The sequence below is a fragment of the Drosophila innubila genome, assembly GCF_004354385.1.
Source record: "Drosophila innubila isolate TH190305 chromosome 2R unlocalized genomic scaffold, UK_Dinn_1.0 1_C_2R, whole genome shotgun sequence".
Classification (NCBI taxonomy): Eukaryota; Metazoa; Arthropoda; class Insecta; order Diptera; family Drosophilidae; genus Drosophila; species Drosophila innubila.
The window spans coordinates 4,901,760-4,915,758 of NW_022995374.1; the positions used below are offsets into that span (position 1 = coordinate 4,901,760).

Below are 13,999 nucleotides of genomic sequence, written 5' to 3' on the forward strand. Positions count from 1 at the left end.
AAAATGTTTAAAATTATCAGATTACTGCATACACTGAGCTCCTTTGGCTGGTCTCTCAACGTATATAAGTTGTTTTTTTTATATATAAACACAACTGTTAACAGCTCTAGAATAATTAATAAAAAAAGCTAAATATAAGAATAAAAAGTATAAATAAATATTATACTCTTTAAGTACTTTTTAAAATATTTGAATATAATAAGCTAAATATAAGAATAAAAAGTATAAGTAAATATTATAGTCTTTTAGTACTTTTTAAAATATTTTAAGGGTATCTGAAATAATTAATAAATATAAGAAACAAAAAGTATAAGTAAATATTATACTCTTTTAGTACTTTTTAAAATACATAAAGGATATCTGAAATTCGTGAGCATTAATTAAAATTGGGTTAATTTATATGACGTGCCCATCTCCAACTAATGCCACACACCCACACACACCCACATTCTCTGCGTGTTTGTGTGTAGTTATTGTTCCTGCGGCAGTGAATTTTCGATTAGCCAGAGATAAGGCAACAATAACCGTATCCTTTGTTACAAATTCATTAAATTACACACAGAAGCGAATCAGAACTAAAGCCATAAGCTCTGCCTCGACTATAATTGGGTTTTCATTAGACATTGTATGCTTTTTGTTTTAGCTCATTTACATTAAATGCTGTGTTGTGTGGATTTCCATGATTTTAGTTAAGCCAAGGATGCTGAAGACACTCGGCAGCTTTCGGGCGATTGTCCGGATCCAGTTCCAGCATGTATTCGAGAAATGAAGCAAACGGCTGTGCATCGTCCAAAGACCAGGAGTAGCGATTCAGTAGCATATTCAATATGTTATTGGAATATATATTGTTCAGGTTGCGCAGCTGTCCGAACTCATCAAACATACTTGAAGATTTTCTGCCCCTCAATATTATATGATGCGGTAAGGGACCCAAATGTTCAATTATGGCAGCTAAGTGAAGCATATCCCGAATAACATAATTTTCATGTTTCACCTCAAACAGATAGTCTCCTGTGGCCAGTTCATAGATCACGCAAGCGGCGCTCCAGATGTCCGCGGAGGTGTCATAGCCAGCGTCCAGAATAGCCTCCAGGGAACGATAGGGAGGCGTTTGTATTTCCCAACTAATATGCCTGTGCTCATAACACGCATTCCCCAAGTCGGCAATTTTAATGCGCACATTATCAATAGAGTCCTTGCCATTTAAATACAATACATTCTCCGGCTTGATGTCCGTGTGAATTATTTTACAGCCGTGCAGATAGTCTAGGCCCTCCAGTAATTGTCGTGAAATGTTCTTGACTATCGCCAGAGGTAGACTATGATGTGCTGAGTCTTCGATGAGATCCAACACGGTTCCATCCATTGCCTCCAATACAGCGCAGGATACTGTACCATCGGAAAATCGAAGATTAAAATCTTCAAATATCTGAATAATCCTTTCCCGTCTTGGATCTGTGGGATGACAGTTATGTGCTGCGCGTAACATTTGAACTTCGTTGGCAACCATATCCACATCGTCTTCTTGTTCTTTGGGTATCTTAATAACAACATCCCGCTTCACTTGCAAATCCCAGCAAAGTAACACTTTTGCCATTAAGCCATTACAGAGTAGATTCAGCACAAAATAACGTTCTGAAAGTTTGTTTTTAAAGTATAGAATCTTATTATCTGTATCTTTTTAACCTACCCTGTAGCAATTCACCCAGATTGGTATTGAAGTTTCGCAGACATTCAGATAATCTTGAATGCATCTCAGACTCATTAGGTTTTTCTATTGCATTTACATTAACAATGCTTACTTCCTGCTGATCCATTAACTTATCGTTTCTTGGATCGGTGGAATTACAATCATCTCTTTTGTGCTCTTTTGGAGACTTATTAAGAACACTCCGCTTTACTTCCAAATCCCAAGAGAGCTTCTCTTTCTCTTTCACCATTTGGCCATTGTTTTCGGAAGCCAGCACATAACACCGTTCTGAAATTGATTATTAAACTACAGAATCTTACTAGAGATGATTATTTAACTTACTCAGAGTTAATTCACCCAAGTTGGTTTTGAAATTTTGAATACTTTTATCAATCACCAAAGTCCGTTCAGAACGGTTAACGTTCTCTAAACCAATTACAGGAACATTGCGATTTTCCTGCTGAATCACTAAACTTTCATTCAGGTTGGTTCTCGAATTTTGGAAGCAATCATTTGGTACCAAATTTGTCTCAGAAGAGTGAGGTTTTTCGATTACTTTAATAGTAACCTCACGTTTTTCCTGCAGATCCCAGCACAGCCAATAAATGTCGTTTTCCAAGTTCTTCAGCACGAAATATCTATCTGTAAATAAGCAAAACATATCGTCAATTTACTACAACACTGTCATAACACAAAAAACGGCAGAGTAGAAAAATATTTCTGCATCATCAGCTTAAAATTCATCTATTTTGAGTTATGTCTGTCTTGTATGTAACTTCATATTTTTAACACTTTGTACAAGTTTTTTGTTACCTTTTATCAGGTGACCGAGGGGCACTTCAGGAAGCACCCAGCAAACCTCAACTACATTCAACCACTTGAAGCTTTCCTTTTCATTTTTAAGTTTAGTATAAATCATATGTTTATGATTTTTTGATTTACTTTTATTTTTCATATTTTCTTATTTCACGCGTGCTTAAGTTTTCAATACAGAGTTGTATTCTGGTTGTATTTGAGTGTTGATAAACGCACAATAAGCCTCAATAAGTTTATAAGCACTAACGCGCATTGTCAAACGGATAGATTCGAAAAGTTGTGCAATTAGTTATCCACAGATGTTGCAAGCAGCCAAAAGTCAAACTAATTGCAACACATGCAACAACTTGACATTGCCACATTGCCACTACTCAAAAGTTAAATCATGATGAATGTGGAAAACACATTGTTCTTTGCCACATCCTTGTCTGTTCCCATTGTGTCTTCTATCTTGTTACTGCAACTGTCTCCGTGCGGCACGTGCCGTCATCTGCACAACACTTATCAAAAGGTATGAGTTCATTATACCCTTACATTGGATAACCCTAAACCAACCTATGAAACATTACAATCCGTTATATAAAAATAAGAAATATAAGCTTTTGGCAAAACTTAAAGCAAGGTTTCTCAATACTATCTTACAGTGTTGCAAAGCCATAAATTGATTTTTTTCTTTAATCCGTTATCAATATTATCGATAAAGACATTGAATGCAATCACAAAACTCAAGGATCCATAACCAAAAGTACATCAGAGATTTAATTTTAATTATATAATCAATTTTTAATTTATATATCCTCTATTTTGCTTTTCATTTCTTAATGTTTTCATATTATATAGAGCAATATAACTTCGGTATTGCGTAGAGAAATGCTTCCTGCTTTTCGTGCTCTTCAATCCCTTGCAAAGTACGCAGCAGAGGGAGAGAGTGTAAGTAATGTGTTGAAAATCCCGCTTAATGAACTGAAAATAGAAATACACGAGTACAAAATGCTCGAGAAATGTTGTATGCAGCATGTGGCAGGTTCAAGGTTAAAGTTGACTTAAGTAGTCTTTTTCAACTCAAATTGAATGCTGGAATGGTAAGAATTACGGATGCCGGGAGTATAAAGTTTCAAAAGCATGCCAGGCGAAAAGAAAATGGGGAAAAACAAAGGCATAAAACACGCGAATGCGTGTCTAAAGCAAAACTGAAAATGGCGCCCAAAACTTAAATGAAAGCACGTCAAAAGAAAGTACGTGGACTCTGGGGACTTGGGCCGGGTCAACAACAGTGGCAGCTTAAATCGAAACTTTTAGATTTAAAGTGCTCTAGAATGTGGCAAAAGAGAATAATCCAAGCTTTAATTGAATGGTTTCATAAAACATACATATATTGCATATGAAATGGTAGTAAATGAATTTAAATTTGAACACATTTTGTTTAACAGACTGATTCATTGGGATATTCATAAGCTGGCAATTTGCATGCTGATGAAACTGTGTCCTAATTATATTTGCAACAATTGTTGTTGCCCCACTAATCAATTCGGGACGACAACAGCAACCCAACAATACGTATATACATACATAAGTAGACATACAAATTCGTATGCAATATTCAGTTCACATTCATTTGCGATACATGCAGATTGACGCATTTCGATGCCAACTCATTTACAGTGGAGTCTGACTGAAAGGGACGTTAGTTTGGAAAAGCGGGATTGCTCCATCTCTCTGTTATCCATGGTATTCGATCAGTATTCTTTTTTAAAATCTCATCTCTTCTATTTGTCAGTTTGACAGTTGATTGCGATATTCGATTGTGTGCTTACCTTCACTTTTGGCATTTGATATTTTTGGAACTTTGGAGGCCAATTAAGTGAATTATTCAACAGACAACAGTCGATACGAAGTCATAATGCCACTCGTTCAACACTCTGGCGTAATCCCTAAATTGTCTAAGCTGCATTGCAGCTCACAGTTAAGCCCATAACCCCAAGAACTTTATCCTCTACTCTATCTTACGCCAGCCTCTAGCTCAGCACTCAACTGTCGAATTCGCTGCGAAGGCGAGTCGGGCATACATGACTAAGAGTTGCTCTGTTAACTGTTGATTATAAAGTAAGAAAGCTCATTCATTTGTGTGAATATGTAGGCCTTGCCTTTGTATGTAATTTTTCTAGGGTATCAGTATAAATGCTGCAAAGTCACGTTCTTCGTTTTGTTAAACATTTCGATACCATTCACGTTTCATCAAAATTGAATATGCTTATTTATTTATGCGACTGTTTTAATATGCAGCACAGCCATTTCAATGGAATTGAATAGCGCAAACAGATAGCTGGAAGAGGAGGACTCCGAATACAGGATCGTTGACAGACAGACCGGATTACATAAACATTATGCATACGACAGTGGCAAAGCATGTTAAGTTGTTGGTTCAATTAACAAATAACCAGATAGTAAAATGGGCTCGTTGTCAAACTGTTTCGTGTTTCATATCATTACCAGCTTATTTCCTAAATATGACACATAATCATATTTCTGGTAATGTTTCCTGTTTCAAAATCGCTTGAATTGCACCAAACGGAATTACAATATGCCAAACTATTAGAGAGTGCATATGAATGAAATAGTTTAAAGTATTGGACAATGAGAGTGGAATGGATTGGTAAGAATTAGAATAGAAATCGATCGGTAAATTTTTGAGGAAGTTATGAGAGATCAAAGTTTTTGAAAAAATATCAAAGGGTAGGTATAGAAAATTAAAATCGAAAAAATATCAAATTTTCTAGATGGTACGAATTTAAATGCAGAATTAATTTAGAGACCAAACCATGATCAAAATGACATTCCGCTTGAGAATCGGTTAATTTTTGATGAAGTTATGAGAGATCAAAGTTTTTGAAAAAATGTCAAGGGGTAGGTATGGAAAATTGGATGTTAGATGGCTTAGAATCGAAAAAATATCAAATTTTCTAGATGATAAAAATTTAAATGCAGAATAATTTTAGAGGCCAAACCATGATCAAAATGACATTCCGCTTGAGAATCGGTTAATTTTTGATGAAGTTATGAGAGATCAAAGTTTTTTAAAAAATGTCAAGGGGTAGGTATGGAAAATTGGATGTTAGATGGCTTAGAATCGAAAAAATATCAAATTTTCTAGATGATAAAAATTTAAATGCAGAATAATTTTAGAGACTAAACCATGATCAAAATTGCATTCCGCTTGAAAATTGGTAAATTTTTGATGAAGTTATGAGAGATCAAAGTTTTTGAAAAAATGTCAAGGGGTAGGTATGGAAATTTGGATGTTAGATGGCTTGGAATCATAAAAATATCAAATTTTCTATATAATAAAAATTTAAATGCAGAGTTAATTAAGAGACCAAATCATGATCAAAATGACATTCCGCTTGAAAATTGGTAAATTTTTGATGAAGTTATGAGAGATTAAAGTTTTTGAAAAAATGTCAAGGGGTAGGTATGGAAAATTGGATGTTAGATAACTTAGAATCATAAAAATATCAAATTTTCTATATAAGAAAAATTTAAATGCAGAGTTAATTAAGAGACCAAATCATGATCAAAATGACATTCCGCTTGAAAATCGGTTAATTTTTGATGAAGTTATGAAAGATCAAAGTTTTTGAAAAAATGTCAAGGGATAAGTACAGGGTGTATTAAAGGAATTAAAAAAATTGAATAGGAGCTTACAAAAATAACAAAATTTAAGAAAGATATTACATTTCGTTAATTATATTTTCTAGCTTTTCAAAATGATAAATATAAAAAAATTCTTTACAGATTGAGTTCAAACTCAAGACAACCTAAAATAAATCTAAGTAGGTGTCCAGAGCGGAATTCTGGCGAATGTAAACTCTGGAATGCGCTTTTTAACCACGTTTCGTGTTTGGTGAGTTACATATTAACAATACAAACACACTTGATATGTATGTCTGTGTGCTGTACTTGCTGTTGTACATGTGTTACCTGTACAGGTAGCTTGAGCTACATATAGTGTATATGGCAATACATTTTATCTATTCGGGTAGTTACGTCACGCTATATATCGCCTTTGTAGCTGCAGTTGAAATGTAAATCGAACCACCATTCGGCAAGGACAAGCGTCAGTACAGCCAGGAGCAGTACCAAATAGAGAGAGAGAGCGATAGAGATAGAAAGAGAGGGAGATAAAGAGAGATGGCTGACAGCAATCAAGTGGAAAGCTTACAGCGTGTACATTTTAGAATGGGTTGTTTTGGGAATGGTTTGGTTTGGGTAGGATGGGTTGGTTTGGTTTGGGCTTGGTTTGGTTATATTTAATTCATTGACGCTCTACTTCAACGTCATTGCTCCCCCGACTTTTCCGTATCCCCCGCAGAGCATACTATCTACTTCCTAGACATGGCACGGCAACGACAACGACAACAACGACAACGGCAACGACAACGTCGAGCTGTCTACAAAGTTAACTTGGGCTTCGACTTGGTCTTGGGTTGGCTTGAGGTTCTTGCAAATGTCTTGGAATATTACATATTTACATTTTTGATGGCTTCTTCGCAACGCTGCGGTTGGCAAATGTTTTTTATTTTTTACTTCTCATTTTTTTTTTTTTTTTGGTGTATTCCATGTCTCTGCTTCTTTGCAGTTGAATTGAGTGTTGGGGGTTGAAACGCGGGGGGTGCGAAGTGCGGGCATTTCCGGCAGCACTTTGCTATCTCAATTAGTCGGCTGACAGGACAGAGAACGGAAATTGTTGCTATTTGCATGGTAAATAGAAAAGAGTCAACTTAATTGCCGCTGCTTTCAGGCAGCGAGGTGCCGACAAAGTTGCAAGGTTGCAAGAGAAACAAGGGTGCAACAAGTGCAGAACAAAAACACAATCAAAATGAAAGGAAAGGAAAGGAGAGGAAAGGAAAGAAAAGCATTGTCATCTTGCCGGCACGAAAAGTGCAACTTGCTGGGCAAAAGAGCTATAATCGTGCCAGGAGCATTTGAAAATTTTACCATAAATCCACTTGACTTGTATAGAAAATATATGTGTGTAAAAGCACATACAAAGCACGCGACACACAAACAAAAAGCAAACCCCTTCACAGCTCCCCTTCACTCTAAAGGAGGTTGGAATTGAGGCTTTCCTCGAGTTGAGCTGAGCTTCGTTTGGCACAATGGGAATCGATTGAGCACAGCAAAAGGAATTTATAATGGTGCAATGACTTATGGCGTAGTTGCTGCAGTGCAAATAAAATCTAATAAAATTTTATGACACTCACACAATCACACTCACAAACACACACACATACATACTATACACACACTTATATTAAAGCCAGCTAAAGTAAAAGCCTCTGCACATTTGTCAAATAATCGGCATACATACAACATGCGATTTGGTAGGGTTGCCAGGGTCTAAGTTAGGGATTGTCGTCGAAAGCCGTAGATATGGTAACATATGCTAAGTAATTTAATGTTGTATAAATCACTTGAAATCTGAATAACAATGTGAAATTCAAGCATTCACTCAAAGGCTGGCATTTCCTGCCTGGCAACAGGTGAGAAAAAGGGCTACAAATGTCAGACAAAGATGCTTGAAAATAAACTGAAATGGTGCGAAGTGCTTGTGAAAGTATAATACTTTATGCACATTTGAAATTGACAATTTAATTTGACAGAGTTACAATCATGGATGCCATCTGAAAACATAACAAAAATTTGCAGAAAAAACAAGCGAGCTAATACATACATGTATACATTTGACCAAATAATGTACCATTTTTGGTACCCTTTGGATCCCCCTTTATAATTTGTATCTTTGTTTGGCGAATTAATTTTGCTCATTTGGTAAATTTAAATTTATTTAAAAAATTTTATGATTTTTTTTATACTTAACCCTGTATACTTTTTCGATTGCTTTGGACTTCCATGACTTTATCCATGACAGGTTTCCTTATGGAATATAAAATTACTCATTGCTTAGCTTCTAAATTAATTCAGCATTTAATTATTGTTTATTATTTATATTTAAAGTTTTACAAAATAATCTGTGATTATTTTCATACTTACCTTTTCATATATTTGCTACCTTTTTTCAAGTTAATGATACGTAATCATTGTCCAAAATGTATTGATTATTTATATTTAAATTTGGAAAATTTTAACTTTTTTTCGTAATATATATGCAATGCTGATACTAAATACATATATTCTTTAACAACAACAACAAGCGAGTCTGTGTTTTGTTCGCAGAAAATATCATTTTATTTTAGCAAATATTTCTTGCAATTTGCTTTATCCTCCAGAGTATCGAATGACTTTCTTCACTTAAAAGTTTAACAAAAACTTTGCAAAAATTCGTGTACTTAACAAGTTTATTTTAATACGAACGGTATCTGTTGTTGATTTTATTTTGCACTTTGCTCTGCTCAGTGAGCGATTTCAATTATTTATGACCTTGTTCGTATCAATTTTCAAGCCAATTTTAGCCATAAACAGAGCCTAGCAGAGCCGCCACTTTGCCGCCGCTGCAGTAATAAATAATTGGAAAAACTTGCTAAAACCCACACAACCTGGCTAGTACTTATATAGAGTTACATTTATGGCTATAATTGTCAGGTGTAACTGCTCAGTTCCGGCAATTTCCGGCCATTGCGGCCTTATTTACCAACAAAAAAAAAGTGGCCATAAAAGCTGTTAGCAGACAAAATACAATAAATAAAAGAATATATATGTAACGTTACTGATACCCCTGCAAAGCGTGAAAAAAACACGCTTCTTCCATTAAGAGCTTAAACTATCAATTCAGCAAAGCAGCTCAAAAAGTTTTCCAAAAGATTTAAAAATTTAAAGTCTGAACAATAAATTGAATTAAAAACCGCCGAAATAAACACAAATAAGATTTCTAGGGGCTGCGAGATAAGAGGAGAACTTCTCCCCAATTAGCTAGAATTGACAAAGTTGATGGAACTCAAGGCTTGAATTTAGTTTGCGTGTTTTTAAGTGCGCAACGTCGGCTGTAAGAATATTTTAAGGACATTTTGTTTGATTAGCTTAATTAGACAAGTTTTTCCGCCCACTCCTTGGGGCAGTAATTAGACATCAGTTCGACATGCGTTCCCAGATCTTTCAATGCATACCAAAAGGATACTTCGTCCACACAGACTACGTGACCATCTGAATGGAGCACTCCGTCTGTATATAGAGCGATGCCATGCAAATTGAAAATGTCAAATGCAAACAGTCAATTTGGCAGACAGACAGACATTGAGAGGGTGGGAAGGGGGGGATGGGGGGATGGGCAGACAGATAGACAGTTGAACTGGCAGATGGTTGTCAAACATACAAAACCCACTCGCAGAGCACAAAACACACAGACAGACGACGCATTGAACCGTTGTGTGTTGAGCTATCTACATATAAACTACAGTTTGAAGGTCACTCGGGGATTAGGCACACGTAGCAAAGTGCAGGAGATAAACAGAAATCAAGGACACGTCTGTGTTGCAAGTATCGCTCTCTCTATCAACCTCTCCCACTCAGTCTCTCTCTATCTCTCTCCGTACTCTCTATCTTTCTCTATCTGTCAGTCTGTGCATTGAGTGTGTGGGCGTTTGTTATGTGTGTGGGTGTGTGGGTGTCATTTAAAACTTCTAACTGTAAATAATGTGCAAGTATAAACAGTCATACACATACATGTATAGTGTGTATTATGTATGTATGTTTAAATGGGTTACATATTTCGAAACTTCATGCAATTAAAAGGCAATTTTCCATTTCCGGATAGAGGTTGTGTGACTGAGGGCGATTACTTTAAAAACTAAATGCGTATGCTCTCATTGTTGCTCAGCTACGAAATATCCTATACAGTCCAAAAAAAACCTCAAACTCGAGTTCCTTTATGTAAAGCTTAATTTCGTTAAGGTCGAATAGTTAAGTTAATTTCTAACTGAGAGATATTTTTGAATTTAAATTTGCTTTCTATACATTCTAAGCTAAAATATTTCTCAGTAAGCTTACTGTAAATTTTAATTCAATATATATATTCTTTATAAAAAAAAAATAAATAAAATAAAATAAAAATATAAAGTAAGCTTACTGAGATCTGAAGTAGACATTGGAAATATATTCCGCAGTTTAACTTTAATATTAAATTTTGCAGCTCAAACTTCTCGATTTCAAACTTTGATAAGTCGCAGGAAATCTTCTCTTAGTATTACTTTTGCAGGTTTCAATTTCTCGGTCTTAAATTTCCTTATGTCCAAGATCTTTAAGTCGAATCTTATATTAAACAAAGATTTTCTAAAACAGAATTTGAATTTTTAGTACAAAAATAATAATAATCACTGGAAAAATCAATAGAAATTTTAAGTTATTAAAAAAAAAAAAAATTTAATTAAAAATGAAAATGAAAATGAAAGATATACCTTTTAAATGTATATTTTACCAATATTTGCTTTAATTTGTTAACATTTTCTGAAACAAGATTTGAATTTTTAGTACAAAAATAATAATAATCACTGGAAAAATCCACAGAAATTTTAAGTTATTAAAAAAACAAGAAAATTTTCATTAAAAATTAAAATGAAAGATATACCTTTTAAATGTATATTTTACCCACAATTGATTTAATTTGTTAACATTTAAATATATGTTATAATCATACACTATTATACATTATGCTACAGGGTATAAGCATTCTTTATGCACAGCTCCCTGTGGCCATTTTATTTGTTTAGGACCATGCCCTTGCTTAGCTTTCGGAGCTGCCGTCGCGTGGCCTCTTTGTGGTCGCTTTCAAGTGTAAATGTTGAGTTCTGGGCTTGGGCTTGGGCTTATGCTTGTGTTTAGAATTGGTTGTGGGTTTCGTGGGTTCGGTTATGGGTTTATGGGTTTACTTTTGGGTTTGGCTGCAAATTAAAGCTAGTTGAACGTTTCAATTTGTACACAAAAAGCAGTCAAGTGCAATGTGTTTTTGACAGTTTTTGAGTGTTGTTAGCTAACACTGGTGTTCAGTTCAGTCAATAACACTGCTGTGGCATTAATCTAATCAAGTGGAGCTGGTCAGTTCTCGACGTTTATTTGCTTTTCATAGCTACAAATTCAATTGAGAGTAAATTTTATTATGCGACTTTCGATTTGATTCGATGTTGTTGTTGCTGCTGCTCTACAATTATTACACGCCGTATAAATATATATATATATATATATATATTGCGCAATTTACGATGGCACATTTCCTAAGGGATTGTCATAAAAAGTAATAAATATGGATCACCACTCATTCATATGTGTGTGTCCCTCTGTGCATGTGTTTCTTTGGTTTTCTTTTCGATTGAGTTTTCCTTTTTGTGTCCTGTGCTTTGCTCTGTTTGTATGTGTATTGCAAATACGAGAGTATTTCATCTTTTTCGCATTGCTCGCATACCTTTTATCCGCTTTTGTCTTTCTCAAAGTGGAATTTCTATGGCATTTCATTGTTTGCCCTGCCCTCACTTTTCCACCTTTTTACCAATTGCCGATGAGCTTTATTTAAGTTTCCAGTTTATTAGAACACGCTCGGGGAAATTCCAGCAAAAACACAATCACATACACATAGCAAAAGTGTTAAAGTTAAACATTGCGGCTGCTTTGGGCAATAGCCAACAACAAGAACAGCAACAGCAACAACAACAATTGAGTGAAAACATGGGGCATACATTTTAATTAAGTTGGTTTTTCATATTTAATATTTACATAGATGGTGTTAAGCAACAAAACTTTGTCCCTCTTGCCATCTTTTTGTGTGTCCCTATTCAAAGTTAAAGTACTGAATAAAGTTTCAGCTACTTGAAAATTGTTTGTTTTGCTTTGCTTTAGTCTCAGAGAGGGGCCTACTTACTTGGCATTAAAATAACACCAAAGTCGCAACAACTTTAGACCTTGTTTCAAAACGAAAACAACTTGGCCAACTTAAGAGAGCCACTCTCTTTTGGCCCATATTTCGGAGTGGCCCCAGACCAGCTGAGCTGACTCCGAAAGCGCATTCAAAAATCCTTGTTAGCCCACAAGTGGTTGACAAGTAGCAGAGAGAAAGGGGGAGAGATAAAGAGAGAGAGAGAGAGAGGGACAGAGATATATATATATATAGAGGGAGAAAAAGAACTGCAACTGCAGTTAACAAACATATTTGAATAGAAAACTGGCAAAGCATACCAAAAGTTTTGTTGCGTTCTCGACATAACAAAAATGCAATTCAGTTTGGTTTTCACAAACACATGTAAAAATTTAGCTCTGGTGCTGACGAACTTTTCAATTAAAAACACTCAACATTTTTAAGTTAATTTACAGCTTCAAAAGGATGCAAACACTTGTAGATATTAAAGAAAAACCCAAAAACGTTATGAAAAATTGTTAAATGCGCCCTTGTTGAATGCTTAACTTCCGATACCCTGCTGTCACAACAGTGAATTTTTACCCTGTAGTCAAAAAAATATTAGCAAGTTCTTTTTGAGTTTTAGAGTTGTTTAGAGTTTTGAATAGTTTAATACACAAGTTGAAAAAGGTTATAAATATGTACATTTTGCTGAGGGTTTTTCGAAAATAATAGAAAATAGATAATTCCGAACGGCACCAAATAGAATGACTATTTAATGCCCTGCATTTCAAAAAAGATTATGGAAAGCTTATAGTGGAAGTTTTAAATTGAAGTTTTCGCTTAATGGTATTCAAAAATAGTTTCCCATTAAAGTTTTTTAAGCTGCTTTCTAAAATACTCTGAAATATATGCTACAAATATTTAAGACAAATTTTTTCTAACATTTTAAGTTATAAATTTCTCATTTGCCAAGACCTGAGAAATTTTCCTAAGAAATAATTGTCTTATCAATGTTTGGCCCCTGAATTGATTTAAATTAAATAAGTGATGTCTGTGCTGCTTTGAGCTACTCAATCTTAAAAATCTGCTTTCCAGCTGCTCCAAACAGAAGGACAGCAATTCACAACCCTTTTTAAAAATCATGATAAAAGAGGTGAAAGGTCAAGGCTCGCATGCATAATTAGTATTAAGCGGCGAGTGTAATAATTTATTTTGCTACAATCAAAGGCAATCCCTAATTAATTTGCAATTTCAATATGCTTTTAATAAGTCTAAAAACTTCTCAAGTTTTAGAAAACTTGTGCATTAAGATGAGCTCCAAACGAACTCAACTTGGCGAAAAGGTGAAAGCGAAAAGGAAATCGAAAGTAAAAGGGAAAATGGAAAATGAAAGCATCGCGAATAGATTAAGTTAAATGATTAAAATGCCGACATGCACTCTGGCAACGGATGTGCGGTTGACAAAAGCTAACAAATACACTCAAATCCAGACGCCGAGAAATAGAGACAGAGTGAGAGAGAGAGAGGGAGAGAGAGAGAGGGAGAGAGAGAGAGAGATAAGATAAGATTGTCTAATGGCAACAACAAGAATGACGGAGGCTGAGACAAAGGCTGAAACCGCTTTTGTTTATCTACTTTAAACTAACATCAGGCAC

The 13,999-nt window shown here is 35.0% G+C and overlaps 1 protein-coding gene across 1 annotated transcript; it reads right to left on the reverse strand.

Annotated features, from left to right (window-relative positions):
• Positions 1-531: 531 nt before the first annotated feature.
• On the reverse strand, positions 532-2,351 carry LOC117785974 (SRSF protein kinase 1-like). The gene is made up of 3 exons (XM_034624275.1): positions 2,033-2,351; positions 1,691-1,978; positions 532-1,635 (listed from the first exon to the last, which is right to left on the reverse strand). The coding sequence occupies exons 1-3, from the start codon at positions 2,349-2,351 to the stop codon at positions 686-688; spliced, it is 1,557 nt and encodes a 518-aa protein (XP_034480166.1). The 3' UTR covers positions 532-685.
• Positions 2,352-13,999: the final 11,648 nt, after the last annotated feature.